The 24,372-nt window shown below is 34.5% G+C and overlaps 2 protein-coding genes across 2 annotated transcripts; both read right to left on the bottom strand.

Moving 5' to 3' along the window:
* Positions 1–9,935: 9,935 nt before the first annotated feature.
* LOC142634725 (polygalacturonase-like) lies at positions 9,936–16,585 on the bottom strand. Its single transcript, XM_075808998.1, has 11 exons — positions 16,440–16,585; positions 14,056–14,119; positions 13,834–13,959; positions 13,571–13,708; positions 12,033–12,203; positions 11,842–11,868; positions 11,178–11,385; positions 10,957–11,038; positions 10,464–10,572; positions 10,270–10,395; positions 9,936–10,166 (listed from the first exon to the last, which is right to left on the bottom strand). The coding sequence occupies exons 1-11, from the start codon at positions 16,583–16,585 to the stop codon at positions 9,936–9,938; spliced, it is 1,428 nt and encodes a 475-aa protein (XP_075665113.1).
* A 7,006-nt stretch (positions 16,586–23,591) lies between these two features.
* Positions 23,592–24,080, bottom strand: LOC142634732 (uncharacterized). Its single transcript, XM_075809003.1, has one exon. The coding sequence runs from the start codon at positions 24,078–24,080 to the stop codon at positions 23,592–23,594; it is 489 nt and encodes a 162-aa protein (XP_075665118.1).
* Positions 24,081–24,372: the final 292 nt, after the last annotated feature.

A 24,372-nucleotide genomic window follows, 5' to 3' on the forward strand; every position in this document is an offset into this window, starting at 1 on the left:
TGGAGAGATGATTCTGGTTGAACCACTCCAAAAGTATAGTCATGGTCATTACAACAACTAGATGTAACTTCCTATGTCCATCTCTTTCTGATTTAATCTGTATAGTCTTCAAAGAATATTCCAATGCAAGCAACAGAATGACTGCATGCAGTTGAAGTTAATTGCTACATAGATGCTGGATGTTCCAAACATGTTGTTGAAGGCCATTTTACTTATTTGAACTCCAGTTTGCTTTAGTCAGTAAAGTTAGTTTGTGGTATATAACATTTATCTGACAAGTAATTAACAACGAATTTCGGTTTGTCATTTGATCTAACTAGCTATTAGAACTTTAAACAAGTAATTTGGTTTATCAGATTTGAAAAATAGACTAAAATATTGTTTTCTTCCTTAACATTTACTAAAAGTTCGACTTTAAAAAATTTGTTTTTCATCACTTTTTGTAAATGTTGGTAGGACTAGAAGCCAGAAGCAAGAGTACTGTGGTCTTTGCAGTCCAAGATAATAAGATCTTCAGTCTTGTTTTCCTCTCTTAGTATGTCAGGATCATCTGTGAGACCATCCTCACCCAGCCCCCCTCCCCCCATTTTTATGGTGACATTTTTTTTTTTTGGTGGGTGTGTGTGTGAAGAAAGCATTTCTGAATTCTTAAACCACTCTTTCATTTTAATGGAGGTTTGGTTGTAGCAAGGCTTGGGTCTTGCTGTGGTTTTTAGCTAGGTTGCACCGACACGCCATTTTTGGCGACGTACCGGTGTCCGACACGTGTCGGACACGGATACCGGCACGACTCGCCGGACTCCGGTGTCCGAGCGGTGTCTCTTTTTTTTTTTTTTTTTTCTCTTCTCCGACACGGCTCCGACACGGTAGACACGCCAGGTGGAAAAAAAAAAACAGAAAATCACAAATTTTGTAACAGTCGCCGGTGAAAGTTGAAACCCAGACAGTCGCCGGTGCTAGATCGGGCCGATCGGCGAGTCGGCGAGCTCCATAGACAGTCGCCGTCGACGCCGTGCCCTCTGTCCCTTCCGATCTCTCTCTCTCTCTCTTTCTCTCTCTCGGCGTGGACAGGGCTGAGTCCGATCTCTTCTCCTTTCTCCCTCTGTTTGTTTTTTTTTTTTTTTTTCTTTCTTTCAGATAACGCGTTTTCTATAGTGTATATATGGTGGCTTTTTTGGGCTAAGTCACTGCTAGCCCAAAAAAAACAGTGACTTAGCCCATATTAGCCCATGATATAAAAAGAAAGTGGCTTAGTAGTGTACTGTTAGTGACTTAGCCCATATTAGTGACTTAGTTTATTGTTAGTGACTTAATAAAATTATATCACTTAAGTTATAATTTTTTTTTTTAAATCCCTCTCACACTACATATATATATATATATATATATATATATATATATATATAATTTTTTTTTTTAATCCCAAAAGTTTAAAGCTTGTTTTCCTTTTATGTTTTTAGTTTTGTGTTGAAGGTAAACTATTTAAACTTTTGGTTTGTACTTTAAACATTTTATGTGTATTATTGTACTACTTTGGATATTAGTTTACTTATTTTTAGTTCTTACATAATTTAAATTCTAGATATAAACGTATTTTATGTCTAAAAATATTTAAAAATATGCCTAAATATAAAATTTAATTAATTATTTAATTGCCGTGTCCACGCCGTGTCGTGTCCTTGTTTTTCTAAAATTGTCGTATCGCCGTGTCCGTGTCCGTGTCGTGTCCGTGTCCGTGTCCGTGTCCGTGCATCATAGGTTTTTAGTTTGAGACCATTCTTCAAAAATTAAATGCCAATGCTAAAATATTTTGGTTTGGCTGTAGTTGTCAGGGTTCATGTCATATAAGTCATTTGTATTTGCGCTCATGGATTTTAGAACTGGATATTTACACGGTGGTGGTTGTCTTCTAAGTATAAAGTAGGCCACAATCTTAATGTGTTTGAAGATTAGTGACTTCACTCAAGGAAGTGACAATTCAAAGGTTGGCTTTATGAGAATGCTTCATCAAATAGAGGGAAGATTTTCATTGGCTCGAGGGAATCAGGTCGTTGTTGATCTATTCAATATCTTGTATATATTGAATGTATCGAGTATCTGTATTTTGTATCCATTTACTATGTAGTAACGTCTGTAAATTGTCAATTGATTTTTTTTTTTATGAATGTAATTCTTCCCAAAGAATCTTGTGTCGATTAAACTTCTCAAAATTTTGTATCGTGCTAGAGCTTGTTTACCTGGTTTGAGCCTAGTGAAAACAAAATCTTCAAATTCAGTTTTTGAATTGTCAATTTGGTCCCTGACTTTTTAATTGTGTTCATTTAATCTCTAATTTTTCGTTGTTTTGTCAACTTGATCCCTACTGTTAATTGTTGGATGAAAATTGTTAATGTGACTATATCAAATAAACTATTTTTTTCTTGCCATATGGGCAGACATCTGAATGCCAGTCATTAATTATTATTATTTTTATTTTAAATATGGGGCAGATTCAGTAACTCGCGCACGAGTGTCTATTGGGATTAAAGTCCCACAATCTCTAGATTAGATCTCAAACTGCCAAAACTCCCTTAATATTCTCTTCACATAGCTCATCAGCGGCGACTTCAAGCTCTCTCAGAGTGTACCATCTTCCCCTACCCAAGTGTGAAACTCCGGGTCCCACCATACTCCCTCAATTCCCCAACGACTAACAACTAATTAATAATGTCTAAGGTCTAGAAAAATTTAAGGGAGAAACAAATAGAAGGTAACAGATTATTAATAGGAATATCGCAAATTTTATCTCGCAAAAACTGATTTGTCTATTTGTAATTTGTAAAGATAAGACAAAAAAGAAAAATAATGAAAATAGAACAAATTAGAATGGAACTTACTAATCAAAGAAAATAATTCATAGTGGTGATGCAAATGTTTAGTCTCAGGCAGGAAGCACTAACTCAACTCTAATTCAATCAAATTGGGGATTTGGGTTCTATCAAGAGACATAGGGGGTAATTTTGGATTTGTCTAATGTTATTTCCAGGCCAAAATGGGCATTTGCCCATTTCGCCCAAAAGATGTAGCAAAGTGCCACTGTTCTGAAACTATCTAGCAAAATGCCCCTGTTTTGAAACTTGATTTTTAGAAAATCGAGTTTTAATGTAAAACTTGATTTGATGAAAATCGAGTTATTTAGAAAAATTCACATGGAACTCGAGTTCCATAATTTTTTTTTTTTTAAAGTTTGATTGCTTATAACTCGATTTTCTAAAAATTGAGTTTCAATGTAAAACTTGATTTTTAGAAAATCGAGTTTCAAAACAGGGGTATTTTCCTAGATAGTTTCTGAACAGTGGCATTTTGCAACATCTTTTGGGCGAGAGGGGCAAAAGCCCATTTTTGCCGTTATTTCCTGTGTGATCAATAATTGCATGCCACATGTCCAAGATTTTAAAAAGAAAGTGGTTTGTTCCAAATCACATCATATAATGCTAAAAACATTATCACACTAGCATTTTGTTAGGCCAAATAGGATATAGACTAATGGACATATACTGAAAGATATAAAGTAAAACTTTTATGAAATTGGTTTAGGGACAAAAAATATGTAACTTAAATTTTGGGATGAAAACCAAAATTTTGGTAAAAATTTTAGGAACAAAAATAATATTTTACCTAAAAAATTAGTTGAACAAAAGTATAGTTTTACTAAAAAAAATATAAAGTTTTAAGAAGTTATATATAATTCACATAAGCTGAGTAAGTTTAAAATCAATTATCCTAGCTAAATGAGAACTTAGAAAAAAAAAATCAATCCAAAAGGTATGGAACATGACAATATAATTGAAAATGTTACTAAACTATATTCAATTCCACTATTTTTGAAGTCTAACTAATCATTTTAACGTGGGACGAGAGATATTTGATTGTTAGCAAATTCATGGATGCTCCTCGTTCTGTTCACTATGTTGCCATTTTTTTGGATTCACTGATACGTCACGCCACACTTTATCAAGATCTTCACTATTCCTCTCAGCCTTCTTTCGAGCTTAATGCTTATTCAGATGTAGATTGGGTAGGTGATCCTACTGATCGATACTCCATCACAGGTTTTTGCTTCTTGTTGGATACTTCTCTTGTCTCATGGCGCAGTAAAAAGTAGGACGTTGTTTCTCGTTCTAGTATTGAGGCTGAGTATTGTGCTCTTGCTAACACCACTATCGAGCTCATCTAGCTTCAATGGCTCTTGGTTGACATAAATGCTTCACAACCCATTGAAACTCATCTTTATTGTGATAATCGCAGTGCTATTTACATTGCTGATAATGATGCCTTTCATGAACGCATCAAGTACATTGAAATCGACTGTCACATCACTCATCAATATTTGAAGAATGTGAATCTCCAGTTGTACTACATCTCCTCTGCTGATATCTTCACCAAGAATCACTTGCCTGGTTGTCTTCAAAATCTTATATACAAACTCCAGCTAGCTTCCCCCTTGCCACTTGGAGCTTGGCCCAGTGTATTGTGCTTTGTAGTATACTCATATTACTTGTACTTCTCACATGCAACGCTTATATAAAGCTCTCTATTGTACAGTGTTACATACATCATATATACAGTTTAGTGTCTCTGTATTTATATTATTAACATGTATCCTGGTGAACTTTTGAATTTTCAAGTCACATTTATTCTTTGCATTTTCTCCTAGGTTCTGTAATGTGTCATTGATTTTGAAATTGCTTCTTGTACTGTACAGGCGGTAAATTGCAATGGTGGAAGTGTTTCAGGTTATTTGCAGTAGAGATCAGCTAATTGGTCTATTAGTTCCACTTGCAGAACAAGTGCTAAATGTCATCCTCATCCATTTCCAGGATAGGTGGACCTGAAAGCAATGATCCATTCTTGTCTTCATTTTTTCTTAATGTCATTTTGAGATTGAATGTTGTTTTCCTCGGTTAATTTTTTATTTTGTTGGCAGTTCCATCAAATCAGATGCGAGTGGAACCATGAAACAATTACTTATGGTGACAAGTCTGACTTAGGGGACGACGTATCTGTGTTATGTGGAGAGCTAATCCCAACCTTAGAACGGCTTGAATTACTAAGTGAAGTATGCTTCTTTTTACTGGTTACAACTTAGTAGCCTCAAATCAAATCAAGGAAATTAATGTGCAGATAATTTTATATAGTGGTCATCTAATATGTTTGTTTAGTTTTATGAATTAGCAATTGTGAAGGAAAAAAGAATCCTTACCTTCAATGGATTGAGGATCTGATATTGAAAGAATATCGAGTCTTCCACTAGGAACAAAATGTTGGTAGGACAAGAAGCCAGAAGCAGGAGGCTGGTCTTTTCAGTCCAAGATAATAAGATCTTCAGTCTGGTTTTCCTCTCCTAGTATGTCAAGGATCATCTGTGAGATCCATCCTCACCCCCCCCCCCCCTCCCCTTTTTTTTTTCCTTTATTACCCCTTTTTTGGAGACATTTTTTTTTGGTGTGTGTGAAGAAAGCATTTCTGAATACTTAAGCCACTCTTTCATTTTAATGGAGGTTTGGTTGTAGCAAGGCTTGGGCCTTGCTGTGGTTTTTAGTTTGAGATCATTCTTCAAAAATTAAATGCCAATGCTAAAATCTTTTGGTTTGGTTGTAGTGTTGTCAGGGTTCATGTCATATAAGTCATTAGTATTTGCGCTCATGGATTTTAGAATTGGATATTTACACGGTGGTGGTTGTCTTCTCAGGATAAAGTAGGCCACAATCTTAAGGTGTTTCGAAGATTAGTGACTTGACAATTCAAAAGTTGGCTTTATGAGAATGTTTCATGAAATAGATGGAAGATTTTCATCTATGAAACACGGGTGCGTTTCGGAATTCGGGTGCGGGTGCGGGAGTGAGTGCAGGACTCGGCAATTTTTGAAAAAGTAGGGTGCGGGTGCGGCGATTAAAAAATTATTAAAAATATTTTTATTTATATTTTTAATATATTGCTAAACATAATTTTTTCACATTATATAAATATATACCAAATTTAAGAACAATAGGATATGGAAGTGGAAAATTGCTCAAATTTAAGATTGACCAAATTTAAGATTGCAAGTTGAAGAAACACTTCCCGCCAATCCAAGTCCAACAACATGGTCTAGAGACATTCAACAGCACCTATTTTCTCTACTACACTTTTTTTTTTTTGAATTTCGGCCGGTACCGGCATATTTCGGCCGGTATCAGCCGATTTCGTCCGATATCGGCATATTTCAGCCGATATCGGCATATTTCGGCCGGTATCGGTTTGCGCCCGATACGGACCGATTCGGGACGAATCGGCGCGCGTCGGCCCGATTTCGCGCGCGTTGGCCCGAATCAGCGCCGTATCGGCACGAATCGGTGCGAATCGCGCCGAAAAAATGATTTTTTTTAATACCCGACGCGGCACGGACGCGCAGGCAGCGGCGTCGCCTGCGCGTCCCCGCTTCGGGCCGCGTCGGACGCGGGTGCGGCGGCCCAAACGCCGCACCCATGCTTCCCAGATTTTCATTGACTTGAGGGAAACGTCATTGTTGATCTATTCAATATCATGTATAGTTTGAATGTATCAAGTATCTGTTAGCCTAGTGCAAACAAAATCTTCAATTTCAGTTTTTGGGTTGGTATTACTTTCGTTAGGGATTGAAAAGTTGATTCATTTTTTGATTAATTACAGCTATCCACACTAAACTATAGGGAATGCAAACACCTTAGTTTGAGACTAATTTACTCTATTCAATTTACGGTCTTATCCTTCGTAAACTGTGAGCGTATTAATAATGTGCAATTTAAATTATATATATATATATATGTATTTTTTTTAACATCTAACTTTGAGATTAAGCTATCCATTAATTTAGAGGTAATTGGTATTTAGTAGGCAACCCTCACCCATAATTCTTTTTTAGAAAGGTAGATTTTGGGACTAGAACGCATGACCTATCGTTTGTGTGGAATACACTTATATCTAATCAATTAGGAGCCAACAAGAAGAAACTATCCCTATCACTCTCAAGTTAAGGTAATCTATCCTCCGTATTTGCTTTTGACTTTTCAATCATTGTGCAAGCTGTTTGTAGATTTGGGAACTTGGGCAATCCAATCTTTGTCGCGGACAAAGTTTCTTTCTAAATTAGGGGTGGTAAAATTAGACACGATCCGTGAGTTCGACAAGAAATTAGTAGGTTATGGGTTGATGCTGAATGAGTTTGTGTCATATTCAGGTTGACATGACTGACTCGTTTAATAAATGAGTTGGGTTAGTGTTCATCACATGGAACCCGTTTGACATGTCTGACCCGTTTAATTAAATGACATTTTACCAATATACTCTTTAAACTCTAGTTATATAAACTTATTAGTTTTTGTGGTTTATTTTCTTTGACATATTATGATTGATTATTTGTGATATTGAGTTATGCTTTATTTTTGAATTATTATTTTTAATGCAGTTACTCGTTAGTTCTGAATTTTATATTAAAAATATTTCTTTGTTTGGTTTTTCATAATTCATATCAATTTGGTTGATACTAAAATTAGTTTTTTTTTCTTCGATTTGATATATATATATATATATATATATATATATATATATTCTTTAGGTGTGAATTTTGAAAATCTAACTATTAAATTTTATGTTCTTTATGTTCTTAATATGCATATCAAATTTTGTTTAAATCGTATATTATTTACAATTTGATCAATAAACTTATTTTTCATATACAATTTTAGATTACAAAAACTTCAAATTTTAAGATTTTTTTTTTATAACATAGCAATTGATCTTTGATTTTCTTGAAATTTTACAAGTATGAATGATATAATAAAAACATGTAATTCAACGGTTAGATTTTCAAAAATTCACACTCAATATATAGATATATGAGGATCTTAAGGGGTTTTTCTCCAAACTAGTTTGAAGAAAAACTATAATCCTACCTTGGCTGTCTGCTATGAGAGAGAGAGAGATTTTTTCTAGTAAAGTTAATTTTTTTAAGTTTTGGTAAATATTAATTATTTTATTTAATGACTTGTATTTTTTAAATGATGTGGCATGTTTTAATTAAATTAACAATAAAGATTATGCAATATTTGGTATTTAATGATCACCTTATTATTGGATTTAAATGGAAAGGCTGGTATTATAACATTAAATATTGTTAGGGGTGTAAATTTGAATTATTGAATATTGGGGAGTAGAGAAATCTGTTGAGTTTTTGCAATAGCTATGGAGGGTAGGAGCAGATTGGTTAAATTTTGGATGGAGGTGGCTTGACAGAAGCCTCCTCAGAGATGGGTGAAACTGATATCAATGGTTCTTTGTGGTATCTAAGTAGTGTGATGGGTGAGCTGTGGGTACTTAGAGATGGGCTTGTGTTAACTAGAAACAAAAATGTTTCTAATTTTTCTGAGGAATTGGATGCCATAGCTATTGTTCATCTTTAAAAAATTCTCATGCCCATTACTCATTAGAGCCTTTACTCACTAATTGCAGGATCAGTTGAAGTCTATCCCCAACCTTCGGATTGATCGCATTTATTGGGAAGCAAACTGGTGTGCTAATGCTTTTGTAGGATTAGGCAATTCTAGCAATGAGGTCTTTGTTATGTTTCATAGCTCACCGCCAGTGGTGGAGCAGTTATGCTCCCTTGATAGAGAGGGAGCCTTTTGTAACAGTCTTATTTCTAGTTAATTGCTTATTATCATTTTTCACAAAAAAAAAAAGAAAAGAAAAAGAATATTAGGGGGTAACTACATTGCTTAAGAGAATGTGTTGTATGTAGTACAATTTACTTTACTTTATCTGAAAAGTTATCATAACTTTTGAGTGGAGTTTACGAAGAGTATTTGAGTTAGAACTCATTTACCTCTCCTTTGTATGTGTATGTGTATGTGTGTTTGGTTTTCCAAAGAAAAAAAAAATACTAGGAGGTAAAATCAAAATGACTCTGAACATTAGGTGTTTAGTCTTTTATATACATAATGTAATTGTGGTTATGGAAAGAACAATGTATCTATTGACCAAATGGTTAACAAGGAATATGCAGCACAATGTGAATTTTTTTAGCTTTTAGCTTTTTATCACACATTTAGTGTAAAATCTATCAAAAGGTATATTGTTTGTATCATATTTAGCAAATAAGCTACCAAAAACTATAGAATACCCAAATAGATAATCTAGTATAGAGTAGTTGAAGAAGTTAACTAGGATGAGAATAACAATGGGAACTGAAGTAGGAAACGTGTCAATAGCTTCGGCTCATCGTGGGCCTGTAGGGTGGCTTCCTCTTCCACTTTCCTAGGCCACTTAGACTATTGTTTTTCTTTTTCTTTGTATTTAATATTTTTTTCGATTGTTCACTTTAAATCACCGAAGGAATTCAGTTCAAATGAAAGGATCTTTTTCCTTCACGTTACTTGTATAAGTCACCCTTAAAAATCATCGGAACTTAGAAATATGTTTTCTTTTTGTTCTTTTAGTTGGGTTAGGGCCAAATGTTCCTTTGATACCAACACTCTTTTGTGTTGTAATAACTCTTCCCTCCCAGTTGCCATTTGGGATGTTCTTGGACTTTTGTAAGAGGCAGCAGACAGCAGTGACCTTTTTTAATGCATATATGAGTTACTGAGCATTATCGTAGAATCATCACATACGACTATAAACATTGCCTTTGCATTTCGATGTGAATGTGACAATTGCTCCACTAGGTTTTTATTCACAAAAAATTATTGAATCTGGCTTAATTACAATGAACTGAAGGTTACAATTCTGCTTCTTTGCTGCTTTTTCTTTACATTTTCGGCACATGAGATATATCATGTACTGCGCACCTTGATATCCCAAATCCATAATCACAAAAATAAATAAATAAATAAAAACTAACAAGTCATTAATGGAAAATATATAGCCGGATTATCTGGTCAAGGTTGTAGACAGGACTTAGGTTGAACCACTCCAGAATTGGTGCCATGGGCATTAGTACACTTAGAGATGACTTGCTGTCCAGATTTATCTGATTGAATCTTTATGCTACTCAAAGTTATTCCAGTGCAAGCAACAGATTGACTGCAATTGAGGTTAATTGCTACATATGTGCTTGATGTTCCAACTATGTCATTGTAGGTCACTTCACTTATGTGAACTCCAGTTGACTGTAGTTAGGAAAGCTAAATTTAATATGTATTACATATATAACATTTACCTTACAAGAAATTAACTAACATTCTATATATAACAAGGTTTTGTTTGCTTTACCTTTTGTGCACAGTTACCTCTAGCACCTTTAATATCGCAGTAATATTGATCGATATATATTGGATTTTGTACTGATTGTAAGGTAATGTGCTCAAATGAAATCTTTCGAGCGTAACCCAGTCCAACCTTTTTACAAATATTGTAAAAGCATTAGATATAAATAACAAAACATTGTAATTACTTATAATTATTACCTGCCATGTCTTGATTCGAGCTCCATTTGTGCTTCCCTTGAAATTGACTCTCTTCACATGAATGTTTTCGACTTTAACAGAATTTCCATTCTTGCCTAAGCTTCCAATGCTGTTTTGAAACAAACGTGAATATAAGAAATTAATCATTTGTTACAAATGTACATGCGTAAGGTGATAAATATGGTAACCAACACGGAGTTAAGAAATTGCACTGTAGCCCTTTTGTCTTACAGTAGCCAAGAAGTTTCAACAATAATCTTGGACCCTTTTTTGTTCTTAATTCGAATGATTATCTTATTTAATTAAACGTAAAAAATTATATTAATCCTTGATGTGGAACTGCTTTTTTATCACATTATTTATTAAATCCTAATTATTAGTAAATTTTTTTACATTAAGCAGGAGTAAATGGGTAGACAAAGCAGTATTTTATTATTCTTTTTTCCAAAATCAGGAGGATTGGGTAAAAAAATGTCATAGGTGGATGACCCACCTTACTCCATGACCTGGTCCACAATTAACGAATGATACGTTAATATTAGATGTCATATCTCCAATGGAAACACAATCGTCACCTGTTGATTATGCAATGTTGAGTCAGTTCATATATCCATTATGTTAGTTTATAAATCTTTTATAATAAAATTGAATTATTACTGCATATTGGTCTCATATTAATTAGTTTGATTGAACAAAAGTGACAAAATTTCTTACCAGTAGCTATGATAGAGTTGTTGACAAGGACATTTTGAGAGGCTTCAATGTGAATGCCATCAGTGTTAGGGCTATTTCCTGGAGCTGTTATATGCATATTCTTAATCAAAATATCATTACTCTGATATATCACTAAATGCTCTTGGGCGCTGTTAATGAAGTAAATGCCGCTAATAGTGCTTTGCTTGCAAGATATGAGCGACAATGACTGCAATTAATACACCGTACAGATAAGTATTAGTAAAAATGTTTTTAAGAAACCGCACTTATTTAATTAATCATCAAAACACCATGCATATAACAAATTAATCAAAATATAGCGAATGTTATAGATTTGAATTCTATTATATCTGTAAGTTCCAACTAGGTTAACTGATAAAATCTTTGAAGGTTGAATAAGAGATCTGTGGCTCAATCTCCACTTACACCAAAAACCGATTGGTGTCTTGGTCTAACGATAAAGCTATAATCCAAAGCGAACGTCATAGGTTGAAAATATTTCTCAAAAAAATAAAAAAGAATTCTATCATATCTAAAAAAAAAAAAAAAAAAAAAAAAACTATGCATATAGTACAAAAATATAAGTAAACAATATAGTACAAAAATATGATATAATCTCAAAAACTCATGTAAAAAATAGACCTCAATGTATGCTGATACTTACCGTTGGCGCCAATGAAGTGCATCCCTTCTGGGGAAGGAAAAAAAAAAAGAAAAAAGTAATTAGACACTGAAAGAAAGACCTGTGAGATACTGAATTGTAAAGATTAATTATGATTGAACTTTAAAGTTGATTAATTATGTTTGTGTATATATATATATATATATATATATATATATATATATATATCGTACCAGGTTAGGGTGATCTCTGCAAGACTGGTTCCACCAATTCATGCCATGGCCATTAATGGTCCCAGTGCCAGTGATTAAGAGACCGGTCACACCATTAAATGTTAGCCACTTGCTTGTGTCACGCCCCGACCATACACTTGGTGAGGATGGCGAACTAATTGTCCCTATCAACTGTACAAATTTCAATCAGTATATAATATTGCTTATCATCTTTTCTTTTCTTTTCTTCTTTACCACTCGTAAATGAAATTTATGTTATTTTCTTTGGTGTTTAATTCTTTAAATTATTTTGTATGCCCAAAACATGTTTCTCTCATTTTGACAATATGATTCTCTCCTATCTCTCCCCTATATTCAAGCAGTGGGTTGAGTTTGAAGCAAAAAACAAAACCCTTTCAAACCAAACACTCTAAATATATATATATATATACATACCAAATCCTATTAAATTTAGGAATTCTATACCAATTAACTCATCCTTTCATTTATATTTTAAAGATGCATTTGTTTATGTTACGATGAATTGGAACTGTTAAACATATAATATTTGTTAGAATTAACTTAAAAGTGAATATCCGAAATATTGTTTAGCAAAATTTAATTATTAATCAATTAATATGTTTTGAATAAGATTTGAATACATACATACATATACATATATATAAATATATATATATATATATATATATATATATATAGTATAAAAGTCAAACCCTTCAGCCCTAAATCTTAAGAGCATTTACATTAGTCCGTATAAAATAAAAATTGTGTAAAATTTTCACAATTTTGCTTTAAAATGATCCACATTAGTGTGTATCATTGTGTAAATTTATATTGACACTATTTATTTTGCATTTAGTTGTTTATTCTTTTTTTTTTTAATGTATTCTGAGGATCAAGAAAAAGAGTGAATGATAGTAGTTGTGTGTGAAAAAAGAGAAACAATAAAAAAACTCTAGAAAAATTGGCATTTTAATGAAATGTAGTGTGAAATAGAAAATTTGATATGTGGTGTTTCAAAAATTGAGTATGTAAAATAAAAAAAGTACAGATTCTTATACTAAAATAGACATAAATTTTTATACGAGTTGATGCAGATGTTCTAAAAATGTGAATTTGCACTCATCTCATACATATTTTTTTTTTTAAAATGACAAATTCTTCCTATTTGGGTTGGAAACTCCACTATATATAGCTGATTGCCATCACTATATTTAGACATGTGATTTAAAAAAAAAAAATTTGGAATCAAAACATGAGATTTATTATGGTAAAATGTAAACTTTTTTTGTAGAATATATATAAAAGAAATGAGAAAATTGAAATTCAATATTTTTGGTGCAGTACATTAGATTATTCAATTGAATTTAAGCACTAGATTGTATTAAATTTTTTTTTTTTTAAAAAGATAACATTAATTATATTATTGGTCAATATAAATGGTATTTAAATTTAATTAAAAAATATGTATCTAAGTAATTGTATCTAAATTTTATCATAAAGTAATATATATTTGCATTTTACATCTTTCTCGTTACCTGAAATGAAATTTGGCTAGATTTGCATGGACCATTAAAAATAAGAGGATAAACCAAAAAATCCCTGCTACTTGGCACCACGACCGTAGGATTTTGAGTTGTTGCACTACATGCAGCCTTCCATGCTGCCGAAAATGCCTATACGTAGTACATAATTTTTAGTAATTAATATATACTAGCCTTACTAGGCTTTACATTTACTAGAAAAGAGAAGGAAAAGAAAAGAATAATTAAATTCACAAGGGAATTAATAAAAAATGTACATTGGTATCATCTGTTTTCCCATCTCCCTTAGCACCATAATTTAACACACTAAAAATTGTTGCGGCACTTGAGAAAGGCAAATCAGCAGAATACAGCCCAAAAATGAGCATCAAAGCAAAGAAACCCTGCAAATAGAAAAGTAAATATTAATGTTTATAGTTTTAACCAAACCTAGTATTATTATCAAAAACCCAAAGAGTACAAGCTTTCTCAGTTCTCACCATGGCATTCATCATCGATTCAGAGCCGTACAGCTCGATTAAAGTTGTAGAATTAGTGGGTGATCTACAAGGAAAAACAAGGAAAGTTGAAGAATAGTCATAACTGGATAAGTTGAAAAAGAAGTATTAGGAGTTAAAAAGTTGCATGCATGCTGTGAAATTACAATCAAAATGTGTATACCAAAGAGATGAAACCTGTACAAAGAAATGAAAGAGGGTTCTGATTTCATTCTTAACTCTCCCTTTAAAGAAATGTATCTCTCATCTTGAATGAATAAAATTTTATCATCTTTGAATTGAATTGAATTTAAAAAAAAAAAAACAATTTCATTTATCTTCTTTATGTATTTATTTATTAGTATCAGTACTGCATTAAAATTTTAGACGTTGCAATTAAAGAGCTAATAAGGTTTTTATGTCTGATAAGTAAATATAGTCCAATAAATTCAAATTTCCAAATGGCCCAGACTAAAAAGTTTAAGGGGGACAAAAAACAAATGAAATTAGACATAAAAAGAGGGGGGTGGGTTAGACAAAAATAAAATTTGACAAAAAAAAAGAGAGAAGAGAATTTAGAAATAGATATTTCAAATGGATGAAATAATCACTAGAAAAGCAAAGCCATTGAGGTAGCTAGCATTTGGTATGAGAGAATCCACATTATTATAAACATCTAGATTTCAGAAAATGTGAAGTCTAGAATGTAATTATATCTATGTTTACTTGTATTTGGATTCAAATAAAAATCTTGAGAATATAAAATGCTTATATTTGGTTTATTTCAAATAATCTTACAAGACTTTTTTTTTTTTCCAAAATAACATTTGATTCATAAATACATGACATCAAGTCTTTAAAAAAAACATTTCCCTCCAAATAATTTTTAAGAAACAATTTATAAATATAAATCATGAAATATTCAATGCAACTATAGTATAACATATTTTAAATGACATGTATAATACAAAAAATAACTATTTTAAATGACATGTATAATTTTATCTGTGGGTATCCATATTCTCACAAAAAGGGACAAAAAGGGCATTAAGTGGAAATCTATATTTCTTTGATTTCTAATTTGATTGTGCAATTTGATTGTATAATTTGAGACCAAATACAAGAACGTTTCAACATTTTCAAAAATCCTAAAGCATTATTGAGGTTGCATTTTATTTGTTAGAAACTCCCTTGTTACGTTGAGGGGTCATGTTGAGGGGTTTACATTTTATTTTTTATACACTCTCAACTAAAAAGAAAGAGAAGCAAAACCCCAGAGAGAGAGAGAGAGAGAGAGAGAGAGAGAGAGAGAGAGAGAGAGAGAGAGAGAGAGAGAGAGAGAGAGAGAGAGAGAGAGAGAGAGAGAGAGAGAGAGAGAGAGAGAGAGAGAGAGGATGCTTACAACTAAGGTGCCCAAGTTTGGGACTGTATGTGTAGCAAGGAAGATAATCTTCATTGAAACTATTTATACACGAAAAATATCTAAGATAAGCAAGTGCTATTTTTTGTAACAAGAAAAAAATAGGTCGAGATAGGTATTATTTTTAGATTAACAGCAAACTAATAACGTCTTAAGGTCTAGAAAAATTTAAGGGAGAAACAAGTAGGAAGTAACAGATTATTACTAGAAATATAGCTAATTTTATCCCGCAAAAATTGATTTGTCTATTTATAATTTGTTAAGATAAGGCAAAAAAGGAAAATGATGAAAATAGAACAAACTAAAAAGGAACTTACTAAATTAAGAAAATAATTCATAGTGGTGATGTAAATGTTTAGCTTACTGATTCATTATATAATTTTCTGGGATAATTAAGTGGATAAGTTGGAAAGTTGACTGAACATGATATATATTGAGAACTATTTTGATCCACATGATTATTCTTTTGTATAACAAATAAGTTTATTAGGTTTAAATTTAATTATAAGAATTTTAAACAAGTAATTTGGTTTATCAAATTTGAAAAATAGATTAAATATTTTTTTTCTTTCTTAAACTTTACTAAAAGTTCTGTATTCATCCCTAAACTTTGGAAGAATTTTTTTTCGTCCCTTAACTTTTGTAAAGGTTTTCCTTGCATCATTTGTATCATTTGTAATAATACTAGGTCGTTATGTAGTTTGCCCTTAGTTTATATCATTTGTAACTTGGATCAAACCATTTTCTTTTTACAAAGGTTGGACACATGGCTTGTTATTATTGATCACATGTAGAAAGAAAATTAGACAAAGAACAAGTTACCCTTTATCTCTTGATTAATTTAGTTGTATTAGGGTTATATTAGTGCCTCATGAGACAAAACCCTAATGCCTCGTATGTCAAATCAATTTTTGTCTTTCTTTTATGAAATAAGTTCGTTCATCCCTAACCTAGGCAATTCACATACCTGCCCAAGCAAATGAGTAGACGACAAATTGATAACCAGACATAACGAATGAATATTTGTCTGATGAAAAGATATGCTTCATGAGTGGCAATAAAAAGAACACCAATCTCCTTATCAACCAGAAACAAACATTCCCACACAAACATTTCAACAGTTATGGAGAGATAGTTTTGTACCCAACACCATCTAATGACCACTTGAGCCCAATATTAAAGCTAGGCAAACTAACATTCATAAAGAAAATGAAGTAAATATATTCGACTCACGAGGCACATGTGTATAGTCTCAGGAGACACTAACTCAACTCTAATTCAATTAAATTGGGGATTTGGGTTCTATCAAGACATAGGGGGTAATTTTGTCTTTGTCTAATGTTATTTTTGCATGGCACGTGTTCAACATTTTAATAGGAAAGTGGTTTGGTCCAAATCACATCATATAATGCAAAAAAAAAAAAAAAAAAAAATTACATTAGCATTTTGTTAGGCCAAGTAGGATATAAACTAATGGACATAAACAAAAAGATATAAACTAAAACTTCTATGAAAGTTCAGGACAAAAAAGTAACTTAAACTTTTGGGATAAAAACTAAAATTTTGGTAAAAAGTTTAAGAACAAAAATAATATTTTATCCTTAAAAATTAGTTGAACAAAAGTAATTTGGTTTCTTGAAAACTTCATGTTGAAAATGAGAGGGGATGTCTTCTGTTTATAGTGGTTTCGAGGATAAGCACAATTTTGAATTGATATGCTTGAAAATATGTAATAAACTCTAATTGGCCCAAATTTTTCTTAGGGATAGTTATTTCTATTTATCTATTTTGATAAATATCATATTTTGATAAAGATAATAATCAACAAAGATAAGTAATTATCTCAATTCTATTTATTTCTTTTAATAAAGATAATTATCCATCAATTTTGAATAAAAAATTTATCTTTATCTTGTGAGCTAAATGACACGTGACAAATTTCAATATGCTTTGGATTGCACATGTCATCATTTGACTTAATTATTTTAATGACATAGTAATTTGGAATTTGTCACTAAAATTTTGATGTGCCATTTTGTAATTGGCTTGACAAATTTTTGCCTCCTATAGTCACATAAGTTGAATAAGTTTAAAATCAATTACCCTAGCTATATGAGAACTTAGAAAATAAAAAATCAATCCAAAAGGTGTGGAACATGACAATATAACTGAAAATGTTACTGTACTTAACTATATTCAATTCCACTATTTTTTGAAGTCTAACTAATCATTTTAATGTGGGACGAGAGATAGCTGATTATTTTTTGGAGAGACCATAGGGTGTCAACTTCCTTAATGAAACTTCAACCCTATTGGAGAGACCATAAGGTGTCAACTTCCTTAATGATCCTTGTTGGTCCTTCAAATTTTCACTGGATTCTTCAATCTTGATATTTAAAAAAAAAAAAAAAAAATTTCCTTGCGTTTCGGTATTGCATGATGCATCTTCTTTGGAGCCACAATTCCATGCTTCACAGTAGAAACTTTTGCAAATTCAGGTTCTCTTTTGACAGAATCCTGATTCTTAATTTCCCCCCCATGGACCTCATCTACCAATGACTGCTTTTTTACTGTCAAGGAACTGAGTTCGTCAATTAGATCTGCCTTTATTCTAACTGAACCTGCATGATTCTATGGAATTTACTAGCCAATCAGTTGTGTCTTAGTGGTGTAATTGTAATAGTTCTATCATCCAACTCTACCTTTTTTTTAGCCCCATTTTACGAATAGAAAAGTTAGAACAGATCTAATATTGTCCAGTGTTGTCTTTAAATAATTACAGTGAGCTTGGTGTGACCTTAAGCTCATGTGAGCAGATGTGTTTGATCAAAATTTATCACTCTGTTTGTTTCAGTAATAACATTTTCATGAAAATGGTTTATTTTTTAGAGAGCATTTTCTGAAAAACTATCTCATTTTTCGGTGTTTGGTAACAACCTTGAAAATGGGCTTGAGAACGTTTTCTGGTGTTTGGTATCCACAAGTTTTAAAGCATTTCTTGTATAATTCAAAACATGTATGTACATTTTTAGACCCCTTAAAACACAAATTGTTTAACCTAGTTATTTAGCCAAGTGATTATTTAGATAAATTATTCAGATTTAGGTTAACACAATCAAATCATATCATATAAAGTAGTGCGGAAAAGTAAATAACACACAATATGATAACCCAAGAAAACCAAACCAGTAAAAGACCTGGAGAGGATTTAATCTAGTTATCCTCAAGGTAAATAAGATCCACTATGAAAGAATTGAAATTTTACAAAAGGACTTAGACCACTAACATCCTAATGCTACCTCGAGTAGAAAACTTACTACCACGACCACGTGACAGCTTTGAGTTCACGGATTACTTCTTTCTTAGATCCACAGCAGTCATAAGTTCTCCTACTTGTGTTTTTCTTTAAGCTCTTGAAAACAGCAACTGAAGAGATCACCAAGTTCTCGACATCAATCTTGATTTTGATAATCCTAAGTGTGTATGAAAATAAACACATCTAGATCTCACAGAAGATTCACATACACAACATATCAACAACCTCTAAAACGTGGTTAGGGTTTTTCTATTTATATGAGACATAAAACATAAAACCCTACACGTCAAACGGGCTTGAGCTGAGTTGGAAAATCTGCAGAAAAATCAATCTGCACGAGGTTCGATCGATTGAGTCTAATTTTCGATCGATCGAGCCTTGCAGATTTAGTCCAATAAATCTTGCAGTACACTCGATTCCAACATTACACATAAACACACTTTGAGCAGCTTAAATCTAGACTCTAAGTTTTGATCATGGTTTGCCAACATTACACATTGAAATTCTAATACATTTAGTTCCTAAAGTCTTAAAACCTAACAATGTATAATATGCGTATTGTGTAAACCCACCTAATGTAATCAATATAAATAAATAATAAAAAAACCAAGAATGAATTTGATTTTCAAACTAAAATTTCGATAACGGATACAATCAAAATTAGCTGTCCAATTTTCACAATCTCAAATACTCATCTTGTTCATGTATATTGATGATGCCGAAAATCGTCAGTAAGCTGCACAACCCTTACGTGCTGAAACAACACCTGCACAACATCGAAAAAGAAGACCTCAAGAGAGTATCGGTGTGGTACCGGCCAAATACCCTCTGAAGGTTAAGTCAGGAAATTATCACAACTCTAGAGTGCCAGAACTAGGATGAATTATACGTACCTCGTTTTCTGAAAGTTTTGGCCTTTTTATAGTAGTGGGGAACTGACATTGGTGCCTTGGCAAAGAGGAATATTTTCTTGTTGCGAAAATCCTCATAAATGTGCGTAATTTAAGGGACCCTTTCCATTTAAAGGTTCTACTGACTAGGGTTAATCGTGGAGCACAAGTTATTGTCGTTTAAAGTTTCTTGGGAACCAAATAAGCCACGTCATTACCACGTGGCTTTTTGCCACTGTCAACCTTAATATCCGTCCGGACCGTTATCCGTCCACTGAAGGTGATCCGTTCTCCCCAGATCATCCGTCCACCTTTGATGCGTCATAGCCGCCTCATCTTTTTTGTCCGTCAAGCCAGTGAAGCTACCCAGGGTAGGTTTTAGTAAATTCTGGCCATCTATTTCAATTTCACCCTCTTTAGTTGCCCCCTCACTCCATGGACCCCTTGCCTTTGTTTGTATGGATCCATGGAGTGATGGTTTGACCCTATCCTTGAGAAGCGTGTGGTGATTGACAGGGTAGCCTAGGGTCTTTAATGCGGTGGGGACACGTGACAAGCTTCTAGTGGTCGATTGCCTGAATTGAAGTGTCCATTCATCTTCCGTGTCGTTCCCTTTATATATACGTTGCTCGTCCCTTTCATTTTTACATTTCAAAAAATTTTTGTTGATCAAAGCACTACCGTCCACTCTTTTTAGGCCGTCGCTCTATTAACTTGGTGCCACCGTTCTCTACACTCTTCCCATCGCCTTTCTTACGCCGTCAAATTGTAAGTATCCTTCCTTTTATCCCTAGTTTTTTTTTTTTTTTTCGCCTACCCATCATCTATGTAGACCTAGAGTCTTAGGGTTTTCACCTATCACGTGTAGGTGTCAAATGTCTAGTGAGGCGTCAAGTGGTCAATCATGTGTTCGCTATGGAGCGGGCTACGATGAGGTGTTTCTGTCAGGTCAGGCAGACCTCGGCACCTCTAGTGAGGAAAGGGTTTTGTCAGCCAACTCACCTTCCATAATGGAGGATGAGGTACAAGATGGGGAAGGGTCAGAGTATGATTCAAATGATGATCTAAACGATGTCGACCCTCCTATTCAATCCATCATAGGTCTTGATGGACTTAGGGAATTTATCTTACTCCCTTTGTGGACGGTTAACGACTTTGTATCCTCCATAAAAAAAATCACTTTAATACACTTAGGGAGAAGTATCAAATACCCGTCCACATACCCATCCGTCTACCCTTCAAGTCCAAAAAATGTTACTATAGGGGCCTTGAAGACGTCGGGGTGTACGAGCAGATGCTGAAAGCAGGCTTTCGATTTCCCTTGAGCATCGTCGTCTTCTCCAATACTTAGGACTGGCCGTCACCCAGATTTCCCCAAATGCCTGGAGGGTCTTCTTGGGTGTAGAAGTTTTATATGGAGTTACGTCCGACGGGGCGCGCCGATTGACAGTGGAGTTCTTCCATTACTACCATCCATCCGAGATCGTCCAATCCAGGGGTATGTATAGTTTCCTACCAAGGAGTCCATTGCTTAGGTTAGTATGCGAGACCCTGGACTCTAACAGGATCTGGAAGAGTCGATACTTCTTCCTCCAAAGGGATGACTGGATGTGTCACCCCGACGACCAGGAATATATGCCTATAGATAAGACTTGGGATATCATGCCCCCGTCTGGTAGGTGTCCATCCTCCTTAGGTTCAATTATGTAATTTGTTTAATCATTCTAACTATCGCTTTTTGCAACTTGGGACCGTCCACAAGTCACCACTGAGCAGTTTGGTTACTTGGAGAAAATCTTCAGGACCACAAAGCTTTCGAAAAGAACATGGGTTAAGTTGGTTACTTTAGGTACTCTCTATTGGTACTGCGATGGCCCCGAACCCACTACTACTGCCCGTCGGTACAACGCATGAATTCGCCAATGTAAGTCCATTGTCTAATATATATCTTTGTGTTCTTAACAGCTCCCTTGACTCTTACCCGTCGAATTATATGCAGAAATGGAAGATAGCAGGAGAAGAGCTTACATCAAGCAGCAGACTGCTGCTAAGAAAAAGCAGGAGGGGGGCTTTCCTCTTAAGACGGGATTGGCTCACCCGTCCACTAAAAGGTAACCGTTCGAGAAGTTGGACCGTCATGCAAAGAAGTAAAAGGTGGTGACAGGGCTAGCTGCCGGGCAAGCTTCCAGCGTGTTCAAGTTGCCCCCCAAAGCTTGGCATAGGGAAGGGTAAGGGCTTGATGGTTAGCCCAAACCCCATCAAGGAGAAACCTCATGTCCTTCTTTGTGAGAATTCTCAGTATGCCCTTAAGCAAATCACTTCCATTATCAAGGACGAGGACTACGAGGACCTGGGCAACCACGCCACTGAAGCTATGGGGAGACGGGTCTATTCAACCTTACACAGGTTTGTATCCATCCCAATATGTTTCCATCATGTTTGTCTATCATTTTCCTTAACTCTTTTTTGTGGTTGGTGCAAGGGGTCCTGTTGATGAAGGGGTTGATGGAGCGCTGCCTTTCTCACGAGAAGACATTAGTGCATATCCGTGCGAAGGTGAACACGACGGAGAAAGAGCTGACGAAGCTGAAAGCCTGAGGGGTTCGTCAAGAGGAGAAGCTCAAGGCGTCAGAGCAACGCAAGGAAAAGCCCTTGAAGACAAAGAGTATAGCCTTCGTCAAGCGAAGATTGACGCTATACGAGAGTATCTAGACTCCAATGCTCTTCTAAGTGAACTGGGCATATCTTTCACTGACGGTTTCGATAATTGCCTCCGTCAAGTCAATGCTTCCTTCCTAGACTTGAACCTTTCGCAGATCACCATAGATCCTAAGGGCCAGACTCCTGCTCACCCCGTTGACTCTAAAGAAATGGATGAGCTCTTTGGTGACAACCCTATTAACGGCGATACTCAAAAAGCTGACACAAAAAATGCTAAGAAGGAGGAGGAGACCCCCGTTGCCCCACAATAGTTATTTTTGTTTTTTATTTTATTATTGTTTAGATTAAAAATGCTTAGGTGAACGCTATCTCTGTCAATTTTAACCGTTGCCTTATCGTTTTGTAGGCTTTTATGTAGACATTCCTATATAATGTTTTGATTGTGTTTTATAATATACACCCGTCTACATTGTGCTTGCCATTCCTATATATGTAGTGGATCCATTTACATCTTTTTATGTTACCCGTCCATTTTGTGAACGAACTATCCTTTTTGAGATGATTCGTCTACTTTATGGATCTAATGGATTTCATCCTCCTTAGGATGACCCGTCTAGTTTATGGACGTACTGAATGAATTTCATCCTTCTTAAAACGACCCGTCCAGTTTATGGACTGCTGAATAAATTTCTTAGGATGACCCGTCAAGTTTATGGACTTACTGAATGAATTTCATCCTTTTTAGGATTATCCGTCCAGCTTATGAATTTCATCCTTCTTATGATGATCCGTTCGTTTTATGGACTTTGTAAATAAAACTCATCCATTTAGGATGAACCCGTCTACTCTTGTGGACTTTATAAAACTCATCTGTTTAGGATGACCCCGTCCACTCTTGTGGACTTAGTACATAAAACTCATCCATTTAGGATGACCCGTCCACTTATGGACTTTGTAAACAAAACTTATCTATTTAGGATGAACCCATCCACTCTTGTGGACTTTGTAAATAAAACTCATCCATTTAGGATGACCTGCCCACTTTATGGACTTAGTAAAATATACACTTCATTTCTGAATAACTCATCTTATTGTGATAGATATAAAGGTGAAAGTTGTTCTTAAAAATTGTCCTTAAAAATGGGGAAATTGCCCCATAGGCTTAAAGAGTACTATAGATAGTAAAAACTAAAAAAGGAATACACTAAAAATAAATTGGAGAACGAGGAGTGTCATTGCTTGCAATCTTTGTCTATTGGTAGTACTTCTTCAGGTGCTCTGCGTTCCATGGGTGGCGTAGCTTTTTTCCGTCCAGTGTCTCAAGGTGGTAGGTGCCTTTCTTATGCCATGATGTTATTCTGTATGGTCCTTCCCAAGTAGGTCCCAACTTCCCTTGAGAGGGATCTTTGGTTGCGCTTGTTACTTTTCCCAAGACGAGGTCTCCTATTTGGAAGTCCCTGCATTTCACTCGGGAGTTGTAGTGTCTAGCCATAAGGTTCTGGTACAGTGCTAACCTTTGTTCAGCCGTTGCTCTCACTTCATCTACCATATCAAGCTGCAGGCGCATTGCCTCATCGTTTTTCCCTTCATCATGGTTCATTACTCTGTAGCTTGTGAGTCCTACCTTAGCTGGGATGACCGCCTCGCTTCCATACGCGAGCTGAAACGATGTCTCTCCTATAGGTGTCCTTGCTGTCATCCTGTACGTCCACAGTACGCTTGGCAATTCTTCCGGCCACATGTCGTTTGCCCCATTGAGCCGAGTCTTGATGATTTTCAGTAAGGATCGGTTTGTGACCTCAACTTGTCCGTTGGCCTACGGGTGTGTAGGCGATGAATAGTGGTTCTTAATACCAAGCTGTGAGCAAAAGTCTCTGAATGCGTTGTTGTCAAACTGCTTCTTGTTATCTAAGATTAGGACTCTAGGTATACCATACCTGCAAATGATGTTCCTCTATATGAAGTTGCGTACGTTTTTCTCCATAATGGTAGCTAGGGCTTCGCCTCTACCTATTTGGTAAAGTAGTCTATAC

Source organism: Castanea sativa, chromosome 1, assembly GCF_040712315.1.
Source record: "Castanea sativa cultivar Marrone di Chiusa Pesio chromosome 1, ASM4071231v1".
Lineage (NCBI taxonomy): Eukaryota > Viridiplantae > Streptophyta > Magnoliopsida > Fagales > Fagaceae > Castanea > Castanea sativa.

Coding starts and splice junctions, on each gene's coding strand:
- LOC142634725 (XM_075808998.1), bottom strand. CDS start 16,585: ATGTTTGTGTGGGAATGTTTGTTTCTGGTTGATAAGGAGATTGGTGTT. Junction 12,204..13,570: donor CTAGCCAAATTTCATTTCAG/GTAACGAGAAAG, acceptor AAATTTGTACAG/TTGATAGGGACAATTAGTTC. Junction 10,167..10,269: donor GAGGTAACTGTGCACAAAAG/GTAAAGCAAACA, acceptor TCCTAACTACAG/TCAACTGGAGTTCACATAAG.
- LOC142634732 (XM_075809003.1), bottom strand. CDS start 24,080: ATGTGGCCGGAAGAATTGCCAAGCGTACTGTGGACGTACAGGATGACA.